At 47.9% G+C, this 26,080-nt stretch overlaps 2 protein-coding genes across 2 annotated transcripts in view; both read right to left on the bottom strand.

Annotated features, from left to right (window-relative positions):
- The window catches only part of Myo1e (myosin IE), a 188,502-nt gene that overhangs the window by 131,742 nt on the left and 30,680 nt on the right, over positions 1–26,080 (bottom strand). The gene's annotated exons all lie outside the window — the stretch shown is intronic.
- On the bottom strand, positions 25,041–25,304 carry LOC116906540 (60S ribosomal protein L37a-like). Its single transcript, XM_032909238.1, has one exon. The coding sequence runs from the start codon at positions 25,302–25,304 to the stop codon at positions 25,041–25,043; it is 264 nt and encodes an 87-aa protein (XP_032765129.1).

Genomic DNA, 26,080 nt, shown 5'->3' with positions numbered 1-26,080 from the left:
ATAGTAAATAGAGAGAAAAAGGAGCAGAAGGAGGAGGAGGGGGAAGAGCAGGAGCAGGAGTGGCTGAAGGAAGAGGAAGAGGAGAAAGTGGGGGAGGGGATGAAAGCAGGAGGAGCCACATTTGCATCTGACTTAGCAGAAGACCTGTCTACAGAGCCAATCATGCATCTGCTAATTACGTACTCGTTTTTATCAATTACCCCCGATTATGTCAAACTGACGGCTGCAATGGCGTTTGAGGTGGCATGGATTCTGTAGAATGACCACGCCTCTTAGGAGTCACTTAGATGTTTGGATCTGCTGCACCAGATGCAGGTGCTTCTCCCTATCTGAATGGAATGAATTTGCACCCAGTGCCCATTAAACCTTCCCCTCCCTGGAATCTCCCTGCCTCTTGCTCCAAATATGGGAAGCACATGGACAGAGTGGCATAGCTTGCTGCCTAACTATCCTACTGAGACACTTGCTTGCTGAACTTGGAAATTAATTCCTTTGGCTAAAAAAGCACACCTATCCAGGGGATGCTAGCCTGCTTTGCCGCTCCACTCCACTTTTCAAATTCAGGGAGGCAGGTGGACTTTCTCAGGTCCCTATGTCCTGTCTTGCCTACCCCCATACAGTGGTGTTTGGGCCCTTTCACACACACTGGGTTTCTCCTGCCTCTGGGGAAAGATGCTCTTCATGATTACGCAGTGAAATTCACATGCAAAGCCCAGCTCTCTCATCCCGGTTTCTTGCCACTAGCCTAGCTGATAGTCTCAGGAAAGTCTGCCTCTGGTCTTAATGCTGCTACCCAGAGTGAATGTTCTGTGTCAATCTAGTCTGTGAGGACCTAAGGCACACGCTGCCTCCTCACCAGCCACAGATCCCAAGGAATCTCCTTTCTATTCCCACATCATAGTCAGTTTATTTCTACTTCTTCTCTCTACCATCAGAAGCCATTCCAGGGCTTATTTTGCCTCAACCCTGTGCCTGCCTTAGTCTAACAAAGACCCAAGCACATAAACAGCTTTGTAAATGTGTGTCCAATGAATTCATGATTGAGAAAAGAATCACTAAGGTTGAATCATCCCAGTGGGTTGCTGGGAGATCAGATCTGAGTTTAAGATCCCAAATAAGTCTAATCACCGAAGAGGGAGAAAGGCAGAAACAGATACTGCTGAGAAAGGAAGAAAGAGAGGAGGCTCAGGAAAGAAACGAATAATTGTTTCACTTGCATTTGCTTGGACTTCTGAGAACCCCCTAAACAGAACAGCTAGGCTAGAAGATGGGATTTGTGCGAAAGAGATCAGAGCCGGGTTAAATAGGAATAATAGAAGCCGTCAAGGAGAGCCAGGAAGGCATGGCTGAGTGCTTGGCACAGGAGACAGGAAGCAGGCGGCCGAGATGGAATCTCCATCAGAGGGTGCAGTCCAGGTCACACAGAAAAGCCACCCTCCTTCCAAAGGCAAGAACGGCTCAAGCTTTCTCACTCAGAGTCTCACTCAGCAAGCAGCCCACCATGCCACCCCGCATGGTGTTATCACTGGTTTGGGGGGGTGTACCTCTGTTTAGCTGCCGAGCCTGATAATAACCATGTTGCTGACTGTGGGGTTATTATTAGGCTGGGCTGTAAGTCTCTGTGTGTGCTCAACCTTGCCTACCAGAAAACAAGAGAGGGCAGGAGGAGGGGACCCAAACTAGCAGAGCTGCTAAGGCTGTTTTTCATCCCAGAGCCTGGGAGAAAACAAACAGCCCTGTAAGATCCCAATTTCTAAGCACACTTAAAGGTAGCAATTCCAGCCTAAATGCCTCTGGGCTTGGTAATGCTCCACCCTAGTGAAAGGGCAAAATTATCAAGGCACAGAGAGGCCAGAGGCATCCCGCTGTGGATGAAGGGTCCATGCCAGCTTCTAAGTAAAATGAGGGATTACAGTAATTCAGCCCAAAGCGATTTCCCGTTTTAACTGCTGTTTCCTGTTTTCCACACCGGGGCCTCACAAGGATATTTAGAACCGAATGCAGGGTTCCCAGGCCGTTCCCTTCACTGGGGGACATTCTTCACCGTTCACTCATCACAGTGTTCAACATGGCAAATGGACTGTTTTCCTACTGACCTCAATGTGTGGCCACCATAACTGCCTCGGAGAGAATTCTTGGCTCTGCGGGACAGAGTTGAGCCAGTCTCTGGCACCATGAACTTCTTTCCCTGGACCCAACTGCCCTCCAAATGGGTCAGCAACAGCCAGCTGGGTTGACTGGACTTGGGAGAAGGGGTGTAGGACAAAAAGGGAATGGTTGCTGGTGCATCCCAGGACAGTGAAGATAAGTAGCCAGTCCTCCCTCCTTCCCTCCTTTTTCTCCCTTGTTGGTTTTTATAGGCAGGATAAGGAGGGTAAGGGGGGTTGGGGGGTGGAGGGTGGGGGGCTGTAACCTTTTATTTTGATACAATTTCTAGCTATAAAAAGTTACAAAAATACATAAAGACTCCTTACCCTCCATCCATTTGCAACACTTGCTTTCTCCTTCCCACTGTGGTTGCCCACCCTCCACCAGGGTTCCTCCGGGAGCATTTAAGAAGAAGACAGGGGCCAGAGAGATGTTAAAGGCTAAGCTCCCAGCCCCAAAATATAAAAAGACAGGCACATAATGACCCTTGTTCATTACCTGCAATGTGTATCTACTAAAGAGGGTGTTTTCCCATAACTGCAGGTCAGGGAGAAACTTGGATGCATTTTCTTTTGTGCCTCTCCAGGGACTGGAATGGCGTCTCCCGCAGCTGTCCTTCTGCCCCTACCTCTGGATTGTTAATGTGTTACATTGGGTTGTCAGACCTCTTTCATCTCCTTTCCTTTGTCTTTTATGATTGTTGACATTTTTTAAAGAATTCAGGCCAATTATTTTAGAGAGTTTCCCTCCCTCCCTGTTCGGTTTGTCTGATGTTTGTTCATAATTAGATTCGGTTCTTGTGATTTGGGCTGGAATTCTAGACAAGCAAGTGAGTGTCCTTCTCGGGGTGTCATGTAACATTAGTGGGTATTAATGGTGCTCATTCTTTGGACCTGTTTATATCCAAGCCTGTTTGCCTGAGGAATCATTTAGAACTTTTTCTGTTGTCATTGACAAGTGATGTGTGGGGAGATACTTGAAGACTACATAAATTTCCTCTACTTTAAACATTTACTGGCGCTTGATAAGATTAGAACTTAAAACCAGTTGGCCCCCATTTTGGAGGGATGCTTTCTTCCTGGCCCCAGAATTTTGCAGACAAGGAGGACTAAGTAACATCTAACTGGGCTTCCCAGAGTCATGGCCGCTGACTTCCTCAGAGACTGCTGGGTCCCAGGGAGGGCAAGGATGCTGGACAGATATGCTGTTCATCAGCAAGGCTGCCTTCCACCTCCACAGGGCGGGAACAAGACGCTTTAGAAGCTGAAAACCAGAGCTATGAGTCAGGCTATGTCTTAATGCCAGACAGCTCTGTCCAAAGACAGAGGAAATCGGCTCAGACGATATGCAAAGCTATTCCATGCCTGAGAGTAGACGACTAGTCATTCAACATCGTCCACCCTTCCTCCACCCTGTTCCTCTCTGCCTCAGCTACCAAGCCTTTCAACAAGTACCTATTTAAAGTGTGGACGTGGAAGAAGTCTTTTGGGATTGGATTGTCTAAAGTCACGCAGGGATCAGGGGATGTGAATAAGGCAAGAGTGGAGGAGTGGAAGAATAGGCAATAGGGGGCCAACACCTGTCCCTAAGCCAGACTGCGGAGTGTCCCTCCAGGTGTGTACTCCAGCCATTCATGTTCCCACAGGGAAATGCTACCCCCAAATTCCTCAGGACTCATGAACACAAACAGCAATGGCAAGGCAACATTCTTTAATGACAGCATTCTTTAATGACTCTTTCAATTGTCCCCATTAACCACAGCCTGGTTTTCTTACCCATTCACTAACCCAGGCCTTTAACCCAGGCATCAACTTGTACTGGATACTGTAATAGGCCCTGGGGATATAAGGTTTTTCTTTTTTTTTAAAAAGACACAGAGGTGCACAAATTAATTACTTAAATCCGCATTTACAGTCCCATTGTGGTTTGTTAACACGAGATTCAATTCTTTCACAATATAAAAACACCAGAAGGAGCTGGTGACTTAATCAGGAAAGAGAATACAGACGTAATTCACACCAAGCTGTGAAATATTACCCGGGGTTGCCAGGTAAGCTGAGGAGCTGCTAGTCAACACACACACACACACACACACACACACACACACACACACACACACACACACACACACTTCACTGATCTTCCCAAGCAAGTAAACCCTAATCCGATGACCCTGTTTTGAGAGTGCTCTCCCTAATTTCTGTGTTTTTCTTCATTCATTCCATTTAAATTAAGCTTCTCTAACAAACTTTTTTTTCTTACTCTTAACAGTTTTATTCCAAAACTTCAATGCCCAGCTGCAAAATGGGGACATTTGATGTGAGCTCTAACATCTTCCTTTGACCCACAAGGGGTTTTAAATATCCTGCTTGGAACCTGGAACGCTCTAATGTAATGTAAGATCTTCATATTGAGCACTAAAACAGCAGTTTTCTAGAGACCAATTAGCCACTTGGTAAGGCATCTTCTCGAAAAGCAGCCAGTGTTAAATATCCCGGCCTCTCGGGTCTTCCTGAATGCCTTCTAGGCAAATCAACCGGTGTGTCCGGCTTAACCAGTCCCTGGACAAAGGCTGTGGGTGGAGAGGGGTTTCCTGTTCCCTAGACACTGGCTGCCTGGTGTTCACTGAAGGCCAAAGATGCCTAATCCAACAAGGACCCTAGCACAAACTCTGAACCATCCACACTCATCACCAACTTCTCCAGCACCCATTCACCCTCCCTACTTCCTCAGCGTGCTCCCACACTCTCCGGTTTAGTCACAGGAGGAAGTGGCTCTGAAGTCCCCATGCTGTCACACTTTGAAACCTGGAAGTGGCCCAAATGCTGGAAAGGGGAGTTGAAGGAAAGCTGTCGACCAGGAGCTGCTCGGCTGAGGGAGGCACCTGAGCCCCCCCTTCCAGCCTGCAGTCTTCCCACATTTTAATCTTAAAAGAAATTCCCAGGGGGCACTTGCTGCTCTTCCCAAAGGACTGAGTTTGGTTCCTAGCATCCATGTTAGATGGCTTCTGCCCTAGTTCCTGGAATCTGACGCCTTCTGGCCTTCAAGGGTACCTGCAATAATGTGTCACCCTACTGTGTGCGTGTAAGTGCACATGCACAGATATGAATAAGAAAGAATAAATTCTTAAAAATAAAAAACCCAGAAATTTCCAAATTTCCCATCTCAAGCCGGAAAACAGGTTTTGCAGAATTCTGGCAGAATAAGTCATGCGTCAATCTTTAAGAAGGTACCTACGTCATAAGGTCAGCTTCATAAGGAGAAAAACGGCTTCTTTGGGAAGGAGCGGTCTATTTATTTTCTTATCAAGCTTTAGCAGGGCCAGCCTGTGAATCCTCAGGACTTAAATTCCTTAGCTAACTGTACATGGGTTCAGGTTTGCTTAGCCTAGAAGTATATCTATCTTCTTGAGGGCGTGAGGTAGGGAGCGATTCAGACATTGACATTTTTATCTACATCTAAGCACTCGTAAATAGATTGTAATATAGCAATTTATGGCCACCAGTTAACTTTCTCAGGTCTGCCTGGCTGGGAAACGTCATCCCAGCCTTCCGGGAACAGGTAGTATCACGGTATTCCGGGCAGTACTGAAGGCTAGCCTGCTTTGAGAAGACTTTATTCCCTGGTTGGCTTAGCATGCATCTTACCACTGGAGGCTCTAGGTGAGTGTGTCCCTCCCTCCCCACCCCCAGCAGGGACTCCTGGGCTGTGAGTGGTAATTAAGAAGGCTTCTCTTGGGTGCTGGATAGTAAGTCAGTCAGTAACAGACACTTTCCTTGGTATTTGAGGCAGCCTTTTGGCTAAAATCCCAGTTCCTCCAAGACCTGGCAAAGAGAAGAGGCTTAAACTGGATCCTGGATGTGACCCTGAATTTGCACTCTGCCCCTTCCCAGGCGTGTGGCTAGAGGAGTTACTGGACTCCTCTGCTGTGGGCAGCCCCTTTCCTTCTCCCTGGAACACTAGGGTGACAGTAATGCAGGGATAACCAGGGCTGCACAATGCCTTGGTTCTACAGTTTCCCTTCAGAACACTGAAGCCCAATAGAAACTTCATAGTGGCTGTTGAGGGAACAACCTTCTTCTATTTAGATGGTACAAAGTCAATCAATAGGGACATTTGCCTCCATCCAGATGGATGTGACCCTGGTTTTTAAAGCAATTTTTTTTTTGGGGGGGGTAGGTTCTGCTGAGACTGCCCTCTGTAGTTTCCTTAGCAGATACAGACGAGGATCAGCTTCTAAGCTCCTAACACTCCCAAAGCTTAGGACTACGTGTAGGACTGGCAAGATGGCTCAGAGGCCAAGCACTTGTTACACAACCCGAAAAACCCAAGCTCTACCTCCAGCACCCACACAGCAGTGCTCATCTGTCATCCGAGTACTCCTGTGGCAAGATGGGAGTTGGGGGAGGGCACAGGAGAATGATCAGAAGCTTCTGGTAAAGAAATCAGAGACACCTGCCTCAACAAGGTGGAAGGAGACACCCAGGATCCTAAAAGTTGCCCTGACCTCCACATGCATGCCTGCATATGTGAGCTCTCGCTCTCTCTCTCTCTCATACATACACTCTTACCTCCTACATACTCATACATATACTCATACACACAAAATATTAATACTTTTTATAAAGAATGGATTGTGTGGCCCTGGGCTCCACCCCGGTCGGGGGGGCAACTTTCATTCCTTTTGTTGATCATTCTTCATATATTTGTTGAGATCATGATTCAATTCATATCATATCAACTTACAAGTCAGGAAATTGAAATGTTCAGAGGCAAAGAAACGGTCCCAAGCTAACAAGGAGGTCTCCAAATGAATCCAGACTTAGAGAATAGAATCAATCCCCACTCTAAGACAAAACATCTCTCCAGCAAAGAACTCTGGGAGCACACGGGTGTCTGGCTGAGCTCGAGGCTGCTGTGCACTGCATAGGGGAGACCTCTCCAAGCATGGCCGAACCCCCTGGAGGATTTAGGTTGGGGCCCAGGGTCTCAGAAAGTAATGTTTGCTCTAGGTCTGTGATGTCAGAGAACAAGGTGTTTCTTTGGCTACAAGAGCTGGCAGAGAGGAAAGGGAGCCAATCCATGGGAAGAAGCAGGGGCCTCGCCCATTGGACACATGAGGACATTCCCGGTGCTCTGTGGCATCTACAGGAAACTTGGTTTCGTCCTTGCTTAGATAAAATGATAAAAATGGCCTTCCTCTGTCTTCCGCTGCCATGGCTTGAGTGACCTTGCCTGAGGACAGTGTTCTGTAAGCATCAGGTCAGCCTGGGGGTTGGGGATTTAGCAGGGTAGAGTGCTTGCCTAGGAAGCAAGGTCCTGGGTTTGATCTGGTCCCCAGCTCCGAAAAAAAAAAAAAAAAAATATCAGGTGCTTGAGCAACACAGTGCCCCTGCCACTGGCTCAGGACGGCCTCCTCCTTTACTAGTGGCTTCTCAGGCAAGAGTTGAGGAGAATCATTCTGTAGCAATTTAAATGAGACCTCTGTTTAGTGAAACCCAAAACACAATCAGGTCTCAACTGCCCGCAGGCTCCCAGTGACACAAGCCTTGAGTCACAAGTCTTCTTGCGGTGACTAGCTCTTCCTCTCTTTAGATTTCCCTCCCCCTGCTCAGCTGGCTCCGGGGCACATGGAGGCTGACCTGTGCTTTGTACTTCCTTTCCTTGAGTCATGCTCTTTTGCTCCGCTATGAGCACCTGGCTGCTGGAATTAAAAAGAAAAGAAAAGAAAAAAGAAAAAAAATCTCACCATTCTCAGACTCCCAAGCACCTAGGTGTGGTCCCAGTGACTTAACTGGGAAGGCGTGTCCTGAGTCTCAGGGCGTATCACAAAGGGAAGGACATGGACAGGACTCCTTCTCCCTCGCTCAAAATTAGAGGGTGGTGACCAGAGCTTCATCATGGGTCCACAAAGACAGGAGCCACACCCTAAGGCGGCAGGGCAGGAAATGGGAATCAGCCTGGACCCACGTGACTTTAGAGCGCCAGCCACCAACCGAGGGTACCCAGAATGTCAAGTGGGAGAGAGATAAACACACAGCTCACTACAACCATGAACAGATTCCCAAATCCTCAGGATGGAACTTCCCAGTCAAATGTGCAAACTTAGGTCAAACCCCCCAAGGTCCTTCTGCAGAGCCTAGCTTCCCCAAATCTTTGCCTACTGCGTTTTGCATTGGTCGGTGATTCCAGTAAATGTATTATTTTTAGAGACTGAGTTTTGTTATGTAGCCCAGTGTGGCCTCCAACTCCCAATCCTACTTCATTCAGCATGGTGATGGGATTACAGGCCTGGTTTAGTTTTTGCCATCTTGTTTGATGCTTTCCTAAGAGCCCAGAGCTCACCAATATGGCCCCAAAGTGACACTAAAGAAACATCTATTTTGAGGAGCACTTAAAGACTTAGCCCAGCATGACAGTGAAAACGTACAATCCCAACACTGAGGGTTTGAGGGTGGGGTGGGTGGGGTGGGGTAAGGAGCAACCCCCTCAGGCTTGAGACCTTCTTAGCAAGATCCTGCTATCACACTAAGATAGGCTGGAAACAAGGCTCGGTGTGCAAAGCGCCTACCTTGTAATCACGAGGGCCTGAGTTCAGTGCCCAGAGCCCAAGTGAGATAAAGCTAGGTGTGAAGTCTTGAGATTGTAATCTCAGGACTGGGGAGGCAGGAGCAGGTGCCCTGGTACTTGCTGGCCGGCCAGTGTAACCCGTTTAGTGAAAGATCCTGTCTAAAAAATAAAAAAAACAAACTGCCCAAGGGATGACATCTGAGGTTATCCTCTTGCCTGCACACATATGCACACAAGAAAAGGCAAGAGCACCGTGACGCAACCACGTTCAACCTCAGTGCGGCTTCAGTTCACTCCTTCTTGGCCTCCCATGAAATAGTCACATCTGTAGACGGAAGAGAGCGCTTAACCTGACTGCCAACTGCAACAGGGTTGTTGCACAGGTCGGCAGAGCCTCAAAAGTTAAATCTGTGATTGTGATGGGCTGTTCCCTCGAAGGGTATAAAATGCTTGATTTGTAAACATGCTTTTTATTTATTTATTTTTTATTTTTGGTCATTGCTTCAGCGCGTGCCTTCCATTTGCAAAGACTTTACAAAGCAGTCCCTTGCTATAGCGAAGGAGAGAAATGGGGGGTCATGTATCTGTTAACGGGGTTACTCATCTAAAACAACACAGAAAACCCTATAGGGGACCTTTGGGCTATTTCCCTGCTTTTCCTTTAATGAGCAGGCCTGGGGCTTTACCCTTGCAGCCTCTCTATGGAGTGACCTCAAAAGCCAGACTGCAAGTTTGGGGTTTGAGAGTGGGATGGAAGCCAGTAGAAGAGACGGGGCGAAGAATCGCCTGCAGGAAGACGGAGGAAACAGCACGGTGCTGGTTCACCTCTACTGTCCGCTGGACCAGATGTGGAGTCTCTCATTACAGACACCTGCACAGAGCTGTGGCTGTGGCCAGGAATGTTCGAGATTAGATGAGAAGACTCACACTAAATGTGTGGTCCTACTTCATGGGCTGCGGAGAGCGAGTGGAGCACCAGCCTCCACCTCCCTCTGCTTCCTGACCTTGGATGTAGTGTGTTTCACACTCACCACCGAGGACTGTTCCCACCGTCAGCCAAGAAGAATTCTTTCTTCCTAAAGTTGCTTTTGCCCTGTAGTTTTTCCCCACAGCAACGAGAAAAGCAACTAACGAGACGAGACGAGAAAGGAGGAGGGAAGTGGAACAAGACCATTGGGCAAAAATGTAGGCCACTGCTTTCTAACAGCAAACTGAAACCATGTCCAGGAAGCTTCCAGAAGAGCCTGGGCAGGGGCCAGTCTCCAGGCACCTCCAAGCGGCAATGGAGTACAGGTTTTTGGACCAGACACTCCAGCAGCTGTGTGAGTGCCTGAGGTCCTGGGAGGGCGAGAGAAAGCTGGAGTCCCTAGTGATGGACAACAGCATCTGGGGGATCAGCCAGTGTGGGAAAGGCAGGGTCACCCTTTCTGCCTCTCTCTGTTGACTCTGTTTCCCTGGCACCTTCAGCCTTGGGATCTGCTTCCATTCTCCAGGGGCCTTCATCCAGGCCTTGGAGGTAGCAGCCGAGAGACCTGCTTCCAAACCGGTGGAAGGTGAATGCTGACACGGAGCTTGTCTGCTGTCCTACTTACTTTTCCTGTCCCTGTAAGAGAGGACCATGACCAAAAGCAACTCGGGGAGGAAAGGGGAAGCCAAGGCAGGAACCTGGGGCCAGAGATGAGGCGAGACCAGGGAGGAATGCAGCCTCCAGGATGTTCTGACTCCCATTTGGCTGCCTCTGTGATGTAGCCCTGGCCCGCCTGCCTAGGTTTGGCATCACCCTCAGTGAGCTGGGTCCTCCTACACCAATCAACAATCAAGAAAATGCCACGCAGCCGTTCTCACGGGCCAGTCTAATGGGGACCTGGGTTTGATTCCCAGCATCCACATGGTGGCTAACGACCATCTGTAACTCCAGTTCCAGGGAACCCAATGGCCTCTTCTAAGACACTGCTCCCACATGGCGCACAGACACCATGCAAAATACCCAGATATATAAAATAAAAAAGCAAATGTTCAAAAATGGGTTGGAGTGGTTAAAATAATCAGCCATCACATCCTCTGACGTCTACATATGTGCCACGGCACATGTACACTGGCATTCATTCATAACAGTGTACACACACACACACACACACACACACACACACACACACACACACACGGGGGAGGGTCTTCCAATCAGAAATTTTGAAATTCTTTTGTAGTTTATATAGATTCCATTCCGTTCAGAACTAGGGTCTCCAGACTGTATGTCAACAAAACAAGCCTGGCTGTCATTCATTAACGCCCCCCCATGCAGAGTCCAACCCCCCTTGTGTATCATGCAAGGCCTTCACAGGCCCCAGCCAACCTCCCTAAGCTCCCAGTGCTTCACTCCTTGCACACTGACCTTTCGATCAAGAGACCAATTCTCATGCACAGCAAACAACGGGCAGAGTCTGAGAGCCCGAGAGTGGACCTGAGTGCCCATCACCATGACTCTGCTTCAGAAAAGTGCCAGAGTTTATCTCAGCAGAAGCAGAAACTTGGTGTCTAGGCTCCCCACAGCAGCCGACAATCATCGTTGGTGAGACAGAAGCAATAACTCCTCACCCTGAGTCTCCACCCACTCGATTACCGATTTATCAGCAACACCCTTCATCTTGTGCCAGGTTCAGAGACACGACCTACGCATGCAATAGGCCACATAGTTCCTTCAGATGAATCAGGGGTTGGTTACTGGACCCGGAGGAGGCCAAAGTCCATAGATGCTCAAACACTTACTATAAAAGATGTATCGTTTGCATATAACCTGTGCACTCCCTGCCGAATAACTTAAATCACCCCGGGATCACCGTCACTCCCATGACAGCATAAACGTACACAGCTGCTGTCCTGCATCGTCTAGGGAATGGGGACAAGGAAAATGTCTACACATGTTTAATACAGATGCATTCTTTTTTTTTTTTTTTTTTTTTTTTTTTTTTTTTTTTTTTTCCGGAGCTGGGGACCGAACCCAGGGCCTTGCGCTTGCTAGGCAAGCGCTCTACCACTGAGCTAAATCCCCAACCCCTACAGATGCATTCTTGTTCCTGAATATTTTCAACTTTGAGCTCATTGACTGTGTCTTGTTGGGGCCTGATGAAGCAGGTCTGTTTGCACTATCAAGTCTATGCCACGTGGTTGGGGAAAGTACTGACATATATCACTCTACACATATCACAAGACGACAGATTCAACTCTAAGGTCTCGTTGAAATATGGAGAGAGTCCAGAGGAGGGAGAGGAGCTCTGCTGACAGATCAGGAAAGGTTCTGTGAGAGATGGGGACTTGGTGTGAGCCTGGAACATGCAGATGACTGACTCAGCCAGATGGAGGAGTGGGGACTTTCCAACAACAGAAGGGTCCCCCATTGCTGCTGGGAAACAGCCCTGGCAGCCCAGTTCTTCTTTAGCTCTTTTGTTTCTGTAGTGATGGGGACTGAACCTTGCTAGACAGAGTCTCTACACTAAACTACATACCCCCAGTAATCAAGCACCAATCTCAATCATCGCAGCCCACCACAGGAGGCTTCTGCAACCTTCCTAGATAGAGTCATGGGTCCCATAGCTTAAAGAAAGATGAGGCTTAGGCCAAGCAACCTGGCCAATTCATCCATGTAGCTCTGATGCAGAGTGAAATGTGTGCACACACACTGCTCTGGTGGGAAAACATAGTTATGTACGTATTAGACATAGTAGATATTTTATTTTATTTGAATATTTTATATGTGTATGTCTGTGTACTACACAGATGGTTGTGAGCCTCCATTTAGATGCTAAGACTCAAACCTGGATTCCCTGCAGCAACAACAAATGCTCTTAACGGACAAGCTCTGTCTCCAGCCCTAATTTTAATTTTTCATTTTTATTTGTGTGTGTGTACAGGTGCCCAGAGGCCAGGAGAGGATGTCACATGCCCTGGAGCTGGAATTATAGGCAGATGTGAGTCACCCATTACGGGGGCTGGGAACTAGACTTCGATCTGCATGAACAGCATGTACTCCTGACTGTCAAATCCTCTCTCCATCCCTGGAGAAGAGTATCATAAACTAACATGTAGCATTGATTCGCACCAAGAAAAAGTTGGAATATTCTCTAGCTGGAATCCATTCCACCCGGATCTTGAAGTAAGTTAAATGGTGGGAGACAGAGACACTGCGTCACTTGAATGCAATGAAGGAATTACTCATAGACATCTAAGGTCAAGAAAAAGCCATTGTCTAAGGAAGCAGTGGAGGGCCTGGGTTGTGGCTGGTGGGTAGCATGTTTGCCCAGCATCCACAAAACCCTGGGTTCAATCTCCAGCACTACACAAAACTGGACATGGTAGCACACAACCGTGGTCCCAGCATTTGGGAAGCACAGGAAGGAGGCTCACCCTTGGCTACACAGCAAGTTTGAGGCCAGCCCAGACTATAGGAGACCTTGTGTCTAAACAGTAACAACAACAACAAAACAGGCTCTAACAGTGGTCCTATGGGACAAGAAATTCCATATCTTAGAGATAAGTGATTTAGTCATTGTTACATAGGACACAGAAATAGGAATACAGGCACAGAAACTCCCCTTGTCACTCTGTCACTTGTCAGGGACCACTGTGGAGATGGACTATGGATTTCCACACAGTAGGGGGAAGGTTTGTGTGGGTGGTTTTTGTGCTTCTCGTTTGAGTGTGTGGGCACTTTCCTCACTGTTCCCACCCTTGCCAAACAAAGGCTGGCTGTCCTCTCATGTGAGTTGGCCCCAGAGCCCCTCGCTAAGTAAACCAGGGCTTTCCGTTCAGCCCATGCATTCAGAAAGAGAAAATAGAAGGACTTTAGATGAACTAGAGGAAGGAGGGAGCAGGAAGCTCCTTGGAAGTTTAAAAGTAGGAACTGGGGATGGTATTTGTGGCTTGGGACTTTCTGCACCACATGAAATTACTAAGATGACTTAATTACTCCTGTGGATGTGGAACCTGACAGACACCAAAATGGCTGCGTCACACCCAGACAGACTGGGGCAAGCATCAGACAGGGAGGCCTTCAGCCCATCCAACCTGCTCTGCAAACCTCGCTAAATATACTGAGGTCTGTTTGACCTTTCCTCCTCAGTCTCCCTGGAGTGGACAGAGAGACACAGTATTGGAATTAGTAGTGTAGACATAGCCAGTGCTGGGCTGCAGAGGACCTAGGAATTAGAAAGTAAATGCGATGGGCTAGGGATGTGGATCAGTAGGTCAAGTGCTTACCAACCATGGCTTCCGTTCCGAGTGATGCACAGGTATTGCACTAGCAAATACCTAAAATCACAATACATGGTGAGTAGAGGAAGGATTAGGAGTTTAGGGTCATCCTTAGCTACACAGTATTCCAAGGCAGCCTGGGCTACATGAGACCCTGTATAAAAGCACAGAACAAAAACCACAAAAAGGTAAGGATGTGCCTTAACTATTTTAAGCAGTGGTAGAGAGGACAATGAGAAAACAGAAGGAAGCCTTGGAAAGGGAAGAATATTGAACATTTGGGGTCACCCCTGAGATCCTTTTACATAGTGCCTCTGGGCACGCGGGACCTTTCCACACTCCAGGAAAACACCCTACCCCTAAACCCTCAGTGATATATGTATATATATGTATACACTGATGTATGTATATATATATATGTATATATATATATATATATATATATATATATGGTGTGTGTGTAGGATGGAGCATGTGAGAAGGTCAGAGGTCATTTTTGCAGGTGGAGTCTCTCCTTCCACTCTGATTTCAAGGCTGACCTCCTGGTTTTTTTCTGCTGCTCCATTTTGTGGAACTCAAACTTTCTCATGACAAACTATAACCCAGAGGTTACTCAGACACACTCGGGGGCCATTTGAAGTAGATTTTTACACTGAGGCATCTGAGGCTCAAGATGTGCTGGTGCAATGGGTTTGTGGTGACTCCAAGAAGAGTCAATGAGTGACAACAGGAGAGAGCAAGATGAAGAGATCAGACTCCAAAGGAGGGGCTGAGGGAGGACCTCAGAGCCCAGAATGGTAGTTTCTCGCCATCACAAGCATTTAGTGCATTCAGGTCTGTGGCTAATAAAACCTGCCACAGGGCAGCTGTGGCATTCTCTGCTGAGGCCAAGTCACAAGTCACTCTGGGCTGACACTGTGCCAAGGATACTTGACCCTCGTAAAAGTCCTTGACAGCAGAAAGGGTGCCATTTTTTCCAACTGCCTTCGTAAGCTTCCTGACAGGACCCACTACAAAGAGAATAGGTTCTGCTCTCCAGCCTGGAGGCCAAGATGCTAATGAATTCATCCCCAAGTCTGCCAAAATGGGAGAAAAAGGGCAGGGCCACTCTCTTTCTCCTCAAAAGTATTACCAAAAGATGAGGAAAAGAGGGGAAAAAAGGCTAATGGAATTGTTCTGATGGTCGATCACGTGACTGCAAGCCCTGCTTTCCCATCCACCCATCCCTCTTCTGATTGCTTCCTGCCAATACAGACTACGCTGATCATTATAACAGTTATTGAGTTCGGTGTGGACCACACTCTGAACTCCCGGATTCCTACAGCATACTTCTCAGAGGATTCGTGCGGAGTCTGTCAGGCTGACCCCTTTCCATATTTCTATGAAAACTTTGTGCTTCATAAGGAAGATGTCACCCAGAGCAATCAACATACCAGACGTTGGAACTGGAAGTGGGAAATAAGCCAGGATATTAAAGCCTCCTAATTAATGCCCACGGACTTGTCAATTGCAGAGCCCAATGAACAGCCTCAGGAGTGCCAGAACACTTCAGTGTGGAACTATAGTCTAGCTAGGACGCTTCCCCACCCCCACAACACACTCCGGTGAGCTTCCCCACCCCCACAACACACTCCGGTGAGAGGAAGGTTCACCTGACGGGTTTGTGTGGTCAAGAGAAAACACTACACACTCCATCCTGTGTCTCTGTACACACCCCCACTTAACAAGGGTTGGATGTAATCTCTGTAAGAGGCTAGAGGAGGCGCTGGGGGCTGGGGCCCGGGGCTCAGTGTAGAATGCTTACCCAGCATGTGTGGGTGGCCCTGTTTCCAGTGGTTGTGATAAAAACAAAAGGCTCAGGCTGGAGGGATGCCTCAATGGTTAAGAGCAGTGGCTGTCCTTCCGGCAGACCTCCTCTTTGGCTCCCTGCATCCACAAGGTGGCTCACAACAATCTACCCAGTCCCAGGGGATCTAATATCATCATCTGGCTTCTGTGGGCACGGGCACCAGGCACACACATCGTGCATGGAGATGCATGCAGGCAAAAATCCATATACATTTGAAATAAATTTTAAAAGTAGTTTAAAAAGGAAACCAACAGCAGACCAGTGAGTGGGATGCACAAGATGACCATGCAGGGGCTGCACAGAACATACTAGGCTGCTAAGAGGGGCAGTGCTAGCGGTGTCAAAGCTGGCTACAGGTGCAGTTCCTGTCTGCCGATGCCCTGAAGGAGCGACCTGGGGCTCAGACGGGGAAAGCAAACTGACTCACCAGGAGCCTAGGAGACTCGGAGAGGAAGGGATGCTGATGAGACATGGAAAGGGCGTGACCTACAATCACCACTTTTCCTAGCTAGGTCTGTCCTGTGGGCTGATTCAGTCTTCACGGCTGACCTTGTGACCTTGGGAGGCAGGCACTCTGACTGGCACTGCTGTGCCACAGATGAGGAAACCTTGGATTTGCATCAAGTTCAGGATGAGTCTTAGACCCTCAGACCTTGTCCCAAAAAAAAAAAAAAAACCACTTTATTTGAAAAATAACAAAATCCCACATTATTTGTAGATGCAAAAGTGTAAACTTCTTCTTCTTTTTTTTTTTTTTTTTCTTTTTTTCGAGCTGGGGACCGAACCCAGGGCCTTAGCTTCTAGGCAAGCTCTACCACTGAGCTAAATCCCAACCCCGCAAACTTCTTTTAAAAATATTTATTTCGAGGGTGGAAAGACGGTTCTGATGGTATGAGTACTGCTACTTGAGTTCAATTCTCAGTACCCCCTCAGTGGCTCACAACAGTCAGCAAATCCAGGAGCTCCAACACCTTCCATTGGCCTCTGAAGGCATTGCACTCGTATGCTCACAGACAGACAGGCAGGTAAAAACAGCCAACACCTTTTTTTGTAAACTCTCAAAGCATTAAAAAAAATTTTTTATGTGTAAGAGTGCCTGAATACATGCATGCCTGGCGGTGGGGTAAGTCAGGAGAGGACATCAGATCCCCAGGAACTGGAGTTCTAAACTGTTGCAAGCCACCACGGGGTGCAGAGGAGCAAGCCGGGTCCTCCAAAAGAGCAACCAGTGCTCTTAACCTCAGAACAGGCTCACTAGACCCAAGCCCAAACCTCTGAGCGTTGCTTCTGAAGCTCAAATCGCTTGCCTAGCAGCAGTGCGGTGGAAGTTGAGGGCCGAGTGAGGGGAAAGGTGCGTGCTTACCTGGATGTCTTGAAAACGTGGGTCTGCCTATGGGGAAGTGAAATCCAATCATGCGTGACCCAGGTTTTGTTGCTTCCAAGAAGCACACTGGTTGTTTGGTCTTTGATATCCTCCCCCCTATCCCTCCCTCCTCTCTTCTTAAAATTTCATTTACGATGGTGTTCTGCCTCCATGTGTGTCTGTGTGAGGATGTCGTATCTCCTACTGGAATTATAGACAATTGCAAGCTGCCACGTGGGTGCTGGGACTTGAACCTGGGTCCTCTGGAAGAGCAAGCAGTGCTCTTAACCACTGGGGCCATCTCTCCAGTCCGACATTTTTCTTTCTTAACGATGTCTTAAAATCTGTGCTTTCACATTTCATGTCTTTTTAACTTCACATTGGGAGAAACTATTTCTGGGCTGCTGAGAGACAACTCAATGGGTAAAGACACTGGCTGCCATGACTGACAGGAAGGAGTCGGTCAGACAGAACTGACTTTAACTACAAGACCTACATGGGAAGAGAAGGCTCAACCAATAAGCAGGGAGGATGGCCTAAGACGGTGGCAGGAAGTGGGAGATAAGTGCGCGCACCTCTACGGTACGTATGACATTTGCACTGTTAGAAAACCCAGAGGAGACCCAGTCATGTAAGTCCCAAGGCCAAAAAAAAAAAAAAAAAAGAAAGCGGGTGGGGCTGGTAAGTGAGGAGCTACCTTTCGACAGGTTTAACAACTTAAATAAACTCTTTTTTTTTATTTAGTTAAAAGAGAAAGATCTCCAAATAACAGACGCAGGGGTGTTTGCGGGATAGCTGACTGTAAATTCTGGTAGTGTAGTCAGAAGGTGTGAGGTGAGCCGCTCCATGCACACAGATGCGTGGTGAAATGGCTTACATGGTACACCTCGGGGTTAGAGGGTATGAGTAACGTGTACTTTTAAAAACTATTATTTTATGTGTATGAATGTCTTAATGAATGTCTGTGCACCACATCTATGGCTGGTACTTCACAGGGTCCGGAAGAGAACACTGCATTGATTCCCTGAAACTGAAGTTAGAGATGGTTGTGAGCCACTACGGGGATGCTGGGAATCAAACCCAGGTCCTCTCAAAGAGTAGCCAGTGCTCTTGATGTCTCAGCCATCTCTTCCAGCCCGACTCTCATGCTTTAAAACAAGACACGGGTGGGAGAGATAGCTCAGTGGTGTCAAGGCAGTGATGGTTCATGCCTTTAATCCCAGCACTTGGGAGGCGGAGTCAGGCGGTTCTCTGAGTTCAAGGCCAGCCTGGTCGACAGAGTGAGTTTCAGGACAGCCATGGTTCACAGAGAAACCCTGCCTCAAAACGAAACATATAACGGTGAGATTATTACTATACAAAAACTAAGTACTAAAGAAGGCTGAGGGCACAGCTCAGTGGTTGAGCATGTGTTTAGCATGTAGGAGGTCCTAGATTTGGTCCTCGGGATTGGAGGCGGGGCAGGGATATATACAGGTCCAATCACTTTGGCAAGTGCTTTTTATTTTGTGAAAATATTCTGTTACTTTTCAGAAGTGAACATTTCCTCCTTATCTTTTTGGAATTAAACATAAACCGCCCTTTCTTCCTTAAGCTAGCACAGGCTGTCAGAAACCTGCTCGGCGTCCTGCACACAGCAGCACGTCGGCGTCAGGACAAGTCACCCTAGGTGTAGCTCAGGCTAGGCCTCGCATAGGCCTGGCATTTTCTCACTGTCAAGTAGGGGGCGTGATTGTCGCCCACAGCTCATTCCAGCTCAGGTGTCCCTTACTGGCTTCAAACTCACTGTGGAGCCCGGATGGCCTTCAATTTCTGATCCTCCTGCCTCCACTTCCCCAGTGCTTGGATTGTCCATGTGCCCCACCCCGCACTCCCAAACCGTGTTTGTGCAGTGTTGAGGATCCTTTCCCAAAGCAGGTATATAAGCTGGGAGTGCAGAACAGTGACAGACACTGCTGATCTATGACATCCTGTCTCTCCCTCCCCCAAAGGTAGGTTACACAGGCATTGATGCCTGCTGTACTAGTACTAGCTACACCAGTACTGAGGGAGTGAGCACTGGAGGCTCCGCTTGGGTTGCTACCGGTGGTGGTGGGACTTGAGACTCTATCAGGGTTTTACGTTCAGTGAGAATCCGGCTTGAAGACTGTGATAAAAGCACTCAGCCAACTCTGCTACGCCCCCCACCTCTGCTCTGAGATTCCTTTATATTTTTATTTTAATTTTTATTTTGTTTTATGTGTATAAGCGTTTCCCCTGCAGGTATGTCTGTGTTCTACTTACACAGAGTGTAAGAAGAGAGCCTCAGATCTCCTGGAACTGAAGCTACAGACAGTTGTAAACCATCCTGTGAGAACTGAGAAGGGCCGGTAGGAGCTCAGGAACGGCGGCCAGCGCTCTTCACCGCTCAGCCATCTCTCCAGGCCCTGCTCCGAGCTTCTTCAGAGTTTAAACTCTGCTCAAACGTAAAGCTTTACTTGTCTATTTGGGTCATGTTTATCATCAGGTGCTCAAATGAAAAAGGAAGAAGAAAGGAAGGAAAGAAAAGAGGAAAAAAAAACCCCAGAGAACTATGTATTTCCCTTAATATGCAAATAATTTTCACTTCCTCTGGAAAACTGCACAGTAGAATAAGTCGTGAGGCCGGCCTAAACCGACCTACATTTCAATTCAAAAATCATGAAATCAGGGCCGGTGAGACGGTTCAGCCTGATAACAAGCGTTCAATCCCGAAGCCTACTCATCTGCACTTGTCCTCTGACCTCTTGTGTCAAGGCACGACCCCGCCCCGCCCATCACGTACAAACAATAAAATAAAACATTCTTTTAAACCCCAAGCTCTCTTTCAGTGGTAACTGTTGATTTGTGATTTTTTTTTTAAATGATGTGAGTGTGAGTGTTTGAGGAACCCAGAGCTGAAGTTAAAAGTTGTCATGAGCTACCCAACCTGGGTGCTGGGAACTGGACTTGAGTCCTCTGGAAAATGTTTGTCTCCTGAGACATCTCTCCAGCCCTGCCTTTTGATTATTAAGTAATGTCCTGAGCCTATGTGACTCCCACACATGGATTTACATTTCAAGGGGCCCAATACTGTTTTTGGTCTACGTTTATAGCGAGGCTTTAACAGGATGGAGGTGATGAATTGCTCTCCGGAGAATCCTTCCTCTGTCAGTAAAAAAGAACAGGAGAGGAACCAACAAACACACCCAGGAGAGCCTACCTCAATGGCCATGATCCCGCCCCGCCCACATCCCCATAAAGAGTTAATGTAGAACCACCATCTGGGAAACAGTCTTGGAGTGAACAGCTACCTACCCTGAAGGAACTGGATGCTGGGCATGGCTTACTGAGCAGAGTCTCAGCAGGAAGAGAGAATTAAAGTGAAACTGGCCCCCTTGGCAGGAAGGCATCTGTCTGTCCCCTATCACTGAGTGCAAACCACACCTGAGTCTGGTCATCCACCCACAGTGTCCCATGACTATGCCTCCCACACGCCCCCTCCTACGACCAGTGTAGCTCAGGGTCACAGGAAGAACTGGTGCCTGTTTGCTTACATTTGACATTGGGATGAGGTGGCAGGGATAGAACTCAGGACAGAATGTGCTCTCCCACTAAGCTACACCTCCAGGCCATACACTTATTTTTAAAAAAAGACATTTTACAAAGTTCTAAAAAAAAAAAAAAAAAAACAACCTAGCCTTAAATATCCCCTTCTGGGCCGACAGGGAATAAACATCAAATAAAAATTTGCATTTATTTACTATAAACACTGAGCTGCTGAGTAGAGAACTCCAGAGGCCAAGAAGGGGGAGACAAGAAGGAACAATCTACATCATTCTAGGAGGAACTGCCCGACTAGGAGCAGAGCAATGCGGAGCTGTCTGTCTCTTCGTGGGTGGAGATGGTGAGGCAAGCTGACGTCCTGTGTGTGTGTGTGTGTGTGTGTGTGTGTGTGTGTGTGTGTGTGTGTGTGTGTGTGTGGGCGGGGAGGGGCCATGGCATCAAGGAAAGACCAGGTCAGCTCAGCTCTCATTTCTGTATACATCTCTGGCAAAGCTGAGACTCCCTGTCAACAGAGGGGCAAGGCTCCCATCTCTCTAAGGAGACAGGATAGGTAGCTGGAGTTGGCTGGTGCTAGAGGTGACAGAATTAATTCCCAAGCCCACATCCCCACCACTGCAGAGAGCCTGGTGACTCCGGTGTCAGGCATGGAGGGTGAGAAAACCTGCGGCCCTGAATGTTGGCTGGCAGTCAAAAGGCCTTGCAGAATTTGGCCTCTGCCCAGTTGGTGGTAGCAGGTGAGAGCAAAAGGTCTACTGTCGTCCCCTGTGACGGGAAGTGGCCTTCTGCTTAGGTCTGTCCACAGACTGGCCAAATTCTGCAAGGCTTAGGTCCCAGGCATGTGAAAATCTAAGCAATGGGGTAAGAGAAGGGACCAGAGTTATATATAAGTATATACTCAAAAGAACGAAGCTAAGGCAGGGTTGGTTTATCATTCAAAATCAGAGTTCAGCTTGGGTTCAACCCATCAAGAAAACCACAGCCCTGCCATCCAGACAGGCATTCAAAATAGAACTTGAGTCAAAGGGTTCCTTACATATGCAGTAAATACGTGGAAATAGTTAGCAAGACGCCAGAGCTAACATTTCCTCCATGCTCAGCCCGGCTCTGAGTTCTCTGCTCTATGGGAAGCACGGCTCGGAAGTTAGGAATACAGCCTCCCCTTGAAGTCTGCATTCTAGCCCATGAGACTCCTAGCTAGGTCTGACTCGGCTCCTCCACCTTCCTTAACCAGCACTCGGGTGAGGTCTCTCCTTCTGGTCCATCTAGCATAGGATCAGCGAGGTCAATGACTGAGTGTCTCAGCTAGGACACGGAATGCAGCCGAGGCTGGAGGGCCCTAGAATCTTATTAAATGGTTCAGACACCCACGTAGCAGTCTGACCTGCACACAGTTGGAAGAAAAAGTGGACCCAAGACTCAGAGTTATAAGCATTTGGGGTCACTCCAAACCCAAAGAGATTTTGACATCTGTTCAAAGAAGCCACAGGAACTTGGTAAAGGGCACTCAAGGGCCTCTGTGAGTCAAAGCAGAGAGGAAAAAAAGCCCACCCAAACTTTCCCACAGCACGTTAGTGTTCCTTCTAAGTGGAGGGCATCATATGACTGGGACATGGTGACTGCCAGCTGTCGAACGCAGGCCACTTCCTGCGCAGCCACTGCCTTTTTTAAATTCCCTCTTAAGGTCTTTAAGAGCAAGCCACAGCTCTTCTCACTTCCCAGAAGCCTCTGCTCCTCACAGCGTAAGCGCAGTTCCCAATGGAGAGGGCGGACTGGTATTTCAAACATCCAAACGTGGATTAATAATTTACCAATGACTCTAAACAAATACTGTCCACATCGGGGGAAATCACTCCCTCTTTGGAGCAAGAAGTCAGTCCAATTACCTCCATACGTTCGGAAATAAAGTGCAAACAAAATACCTTCTCACAACTCAATATTTATTAATACTGATGGTTCAAGGATTTCTTTTTCTTTTCTTTTTTGAGAATTAATCATTCCCAGCTGCCGTCTGCTTCAGCCGAGAGTTCACGGCATTCTTCATGTGGAGTTCTGTACTCTTTGCCCAGATAAATTAATACATATTCCAAAGTCTGGGGCCACGATCAATGAAAACCACAGCGAATTCCTAAGCAGTAATAGATATTCCACGTGGCTCGAAATGATCGGAGGAGAGTTTTCTTAAGGGTAAGAATCAAAGTGCTGTAACTGAAGATCTTAGAAGTCAAACCAGGCAGGCTTTCTGGGGTACCTAATGTTCAAGTCAAGGATCATTTAAGGTAAACGGCTCCTAGTCCTCCCTCGGCGTGGCTCTAATACAGGCGTAGCATAAACTTGGTGTTAGGTCCATGCTGTCGAGTTAAACGGACAGCGCAGTGCAAACAGTGGCAGAGGTTCATATAGGATAATTACACATAAAATTAAACCCTCTCAAAGAGTCCTGAGGTTTGCTTCCAGCCCTCTGCCTAAATCAACCCATAGGCTCACGGTGCAAGGGATAAGTGAAAATGCGTCAGGCCTCGAACTAGTAATCGGTCCACCTTGGGCTCCTCAGCACTGGGGTTAGAGGTAGTAGCCACGTGGAAAATGCCCTTTTAGTCACCAGCACCTTTCTTCTCAACCTCTGACTAAGACGAAAGAATGGATTTATTTTACTTGTGTGTGCCCTTGTGTGCGTGCATGTGTGTGAGTACCCTCAGAGGCCAGAAGCTGGAGTTACAGGTGGTTGTGAGCCACCCAGCATGGGTGCTGAGTTCAGAACTCAGGTCCTCTATAAAGGCAACACGAGTGCTCTCACACTACGTTATGAGTATTGATCCTGAACCTGTGATCCACCCCTGCCACAGCATCTCGGTTACCTAGCGTGCCACTGTGTGCGGCTCCAAACCGTTGTCTTAATGCAATTATATAGATGTATCCTTTTCCCACCTCAGACAACAGTGAGCTCAAGAGCAATGAGCCCAAATCATCAATATGTCATGTCCCTTCCACAGTCTAATCTTAGTCAGCTTAGTTCTGGCGCATCTGCACAAGGCGCCCGCCCGCAGCCGCTCCACATCTGAGGCTGCGCAGCCAGCCTGTGGCACGAGACACGGGATCTGCCTCAGACTGCTTTTCTCTATACCTCGAGGAGTTTTCACTCTGCAGTCCTGTAATTTCTCAGCTCCATCTCACTCCAGCTCTTTATTTTTATTGCAGGGTAGGGATGATGTTCAAAAGGCATGAAAGGAAGCAGAGAAGCTCGTTTTAAAATAAGGATAAGGTAAGGCTAATTCAAGGCGAATGCAGCCCAAAGCTCTCTTTTGTTAGCCCGGAATGTAGGCACTAGATAAGAACTGACACACAAGTAGAAATTAAGCAAAGAGCAAAAGGTACCCTGTAATTTTGCAGAGCGTTTGCTCCCACCCATTTATCTTTTGGGACCTTCAAGCCCTAGGATAGAGTGAACACACAACGCTCTGGGTTCGATCCCCCAGAACCATTTAAACTGAGTGTCAACAAAAACTGAAAGTGGAAGCAGATAAAGTGGACAGACAGACAGCATTTCTGATTGGCCTGTGAGGAACTGTGTTCTCAGAGAGGTTAACTCAGCTTGCAAAGACATAGGCCAGGGGGAATTCAAAGTCTTCCCGTTGCTGCCACATCCCTTGTGAGATAAAGGTGTGTGACCAGATTAATATGTCCAACAATGAATTCTACGCTCTCTATAGCACTCACAAACACATCAGCTCTCTCAGGATTAAAAGTGAACCCAAGCCACAACCTGCAATTAGAGAAGAAGGTAGTAAAACGCAGGGGCCCAAGACTTCACTCCGAGGGGCCGCAGGAGGGCACATGCACACCGATGCACACGGATTAACCTGGACAGCAGCAACAGCCTCATGACGACAAGGAGCATCCGCCTGTAAATCCACAGAATGGCCATCGCCCAGTCGAACGCCAATTGTCCCCAAGACTTAGGTCAGAACTTTGTGCTACCATAGAATGGGCAAGGACTTGGAAATTCACTGTGCTCACTTTCTGTTAGTTGGCGCTAATTTTGCTGCTACAACCAGCCCCGTAGTGTTTTGTCCTTTTTTGAAGTCCTGGGGGATCACACCCTAAGGTCTTACACAGGCTAGCAAGCTCTGCATACCAAGCTGCATCCTCAATCCTCTATGTGATTATTTATTTTGTGTGCAGGTGCAGTGGTCATGTGCATGTGGAGGTCAGAGGACAACCCCAGGTTTTTTGTTTTTGTTTTTGTTTTTGTTTAAATTAGCCCATTTATTGCAGACCAGGCAAGTTTCAGACAGTAGGCTTCTACTGGTCCGTCAGTTCCTTCAGTCTTCTGATGACTGCAGAAGTGGTATTGTAGGACCAGGCCCTGCCGGCCACTGTTTTCATGCAGGAACCACAGTGCCAGATGCCAACGGCTCGTCTCTTCACCTTGGTCTTGCCACAGAAGCAGCAAGTGTACTTGGCCTGCTGGCTGATTTCAATTTTCTTCACCATTTTCCGGAGGGAGGCACCATAGCGGGTCCCATACTTCCCGGCGATCCCGACCTTCTTGGTACGTTTGGCCATGTCACCGGAACCGAAGCCCAAGCCCGAAGAGGAAGCCAACCCCAGGTTTTATCCACCTTATTTTCTGAAACCCGGTGTCCATTTGGCTAGACCAGCTGGACAGTGAGCCTCAGGACCCACATGCCCCTGCCTCCCCAGTGCTGGGGTGACAAGTATGCACCACCACAGCTGGCTTTTTTCATGGGTTCAAGGGAACAGAACTCAAGACTCATGTTTGCAAGGCAAGCACTGTTGACAGTTATATCTCAGCCTTATATTGGGTCTTAAGTGGGTGTCTCTATTGTACAAAGAAGATAAACAGTTTCTCGTCTTCCCATAATCCTCAGAGAGAAGGGTGGAGGTAAACACAGCAGGAGGTGGGTTTTGAGTTTGGCTTTCCTTTCTCTGAGGCCTTGGAAGGTCCACCATCTGCGATGGCCTTACAAGGAACCTTCTGGAGCGCAACCTACGGACACTTCACCAAGCAGGGCCACTTTTTTTTTAAAACTCTGAAATCTTGTACCCCGATTCCATGTACTGTTTTCAAGCTTCTCCTTTAACAATCCTATCTCATTTCTACTACATTCTACATGAAGTTGCCCATCTCCTACACTACTGTGAGAATGCCTCCTAGCCACCTCAGGCTGACCACACAGTTGGCCCTTTTCCCATTGATGGAGGGGTTTTCTCCTCTGAGGAAACTGACTTTCCACTTCCTTCCAGTTCTCTCCTCCTGCCTTTCCCTCAGCTTCTAGTTTTTCTTCCCACCCCTACTCCCATTCCTGTGTTTACACTGC

The sequence above is a fragment of the Rattus rattus genome, chromosome 8, assembly GCF_011064425.1.
Source record: "Rattus rattus isolate New Zealand chromosome 8, Rrattus_CSIRO_v1, whole genome shotgun sequence".
Taxonomy (NCBI): domain Eukaryota; kingdom Metazoa; phylum Chordata; class Mammalia; order Rodentia; family Muridae; genus Rattus; species Rattus rattus.
The sequence above is the reverse complement of the archived record's forward strand: the minus strand, read 5'-3'. Positions and strand labels throughout refer to the sequence as shown.

Bases quoted from the DNA above. Each gene is read 5' to 3' on its own strand.
- LOC116906540 (XM_032909238.1), bottom strand. From the start codon at position 25,304: ATGGCCAAACGTACCAAGAAGGTCGGGATCGCCGGGAAGTATGGGACC.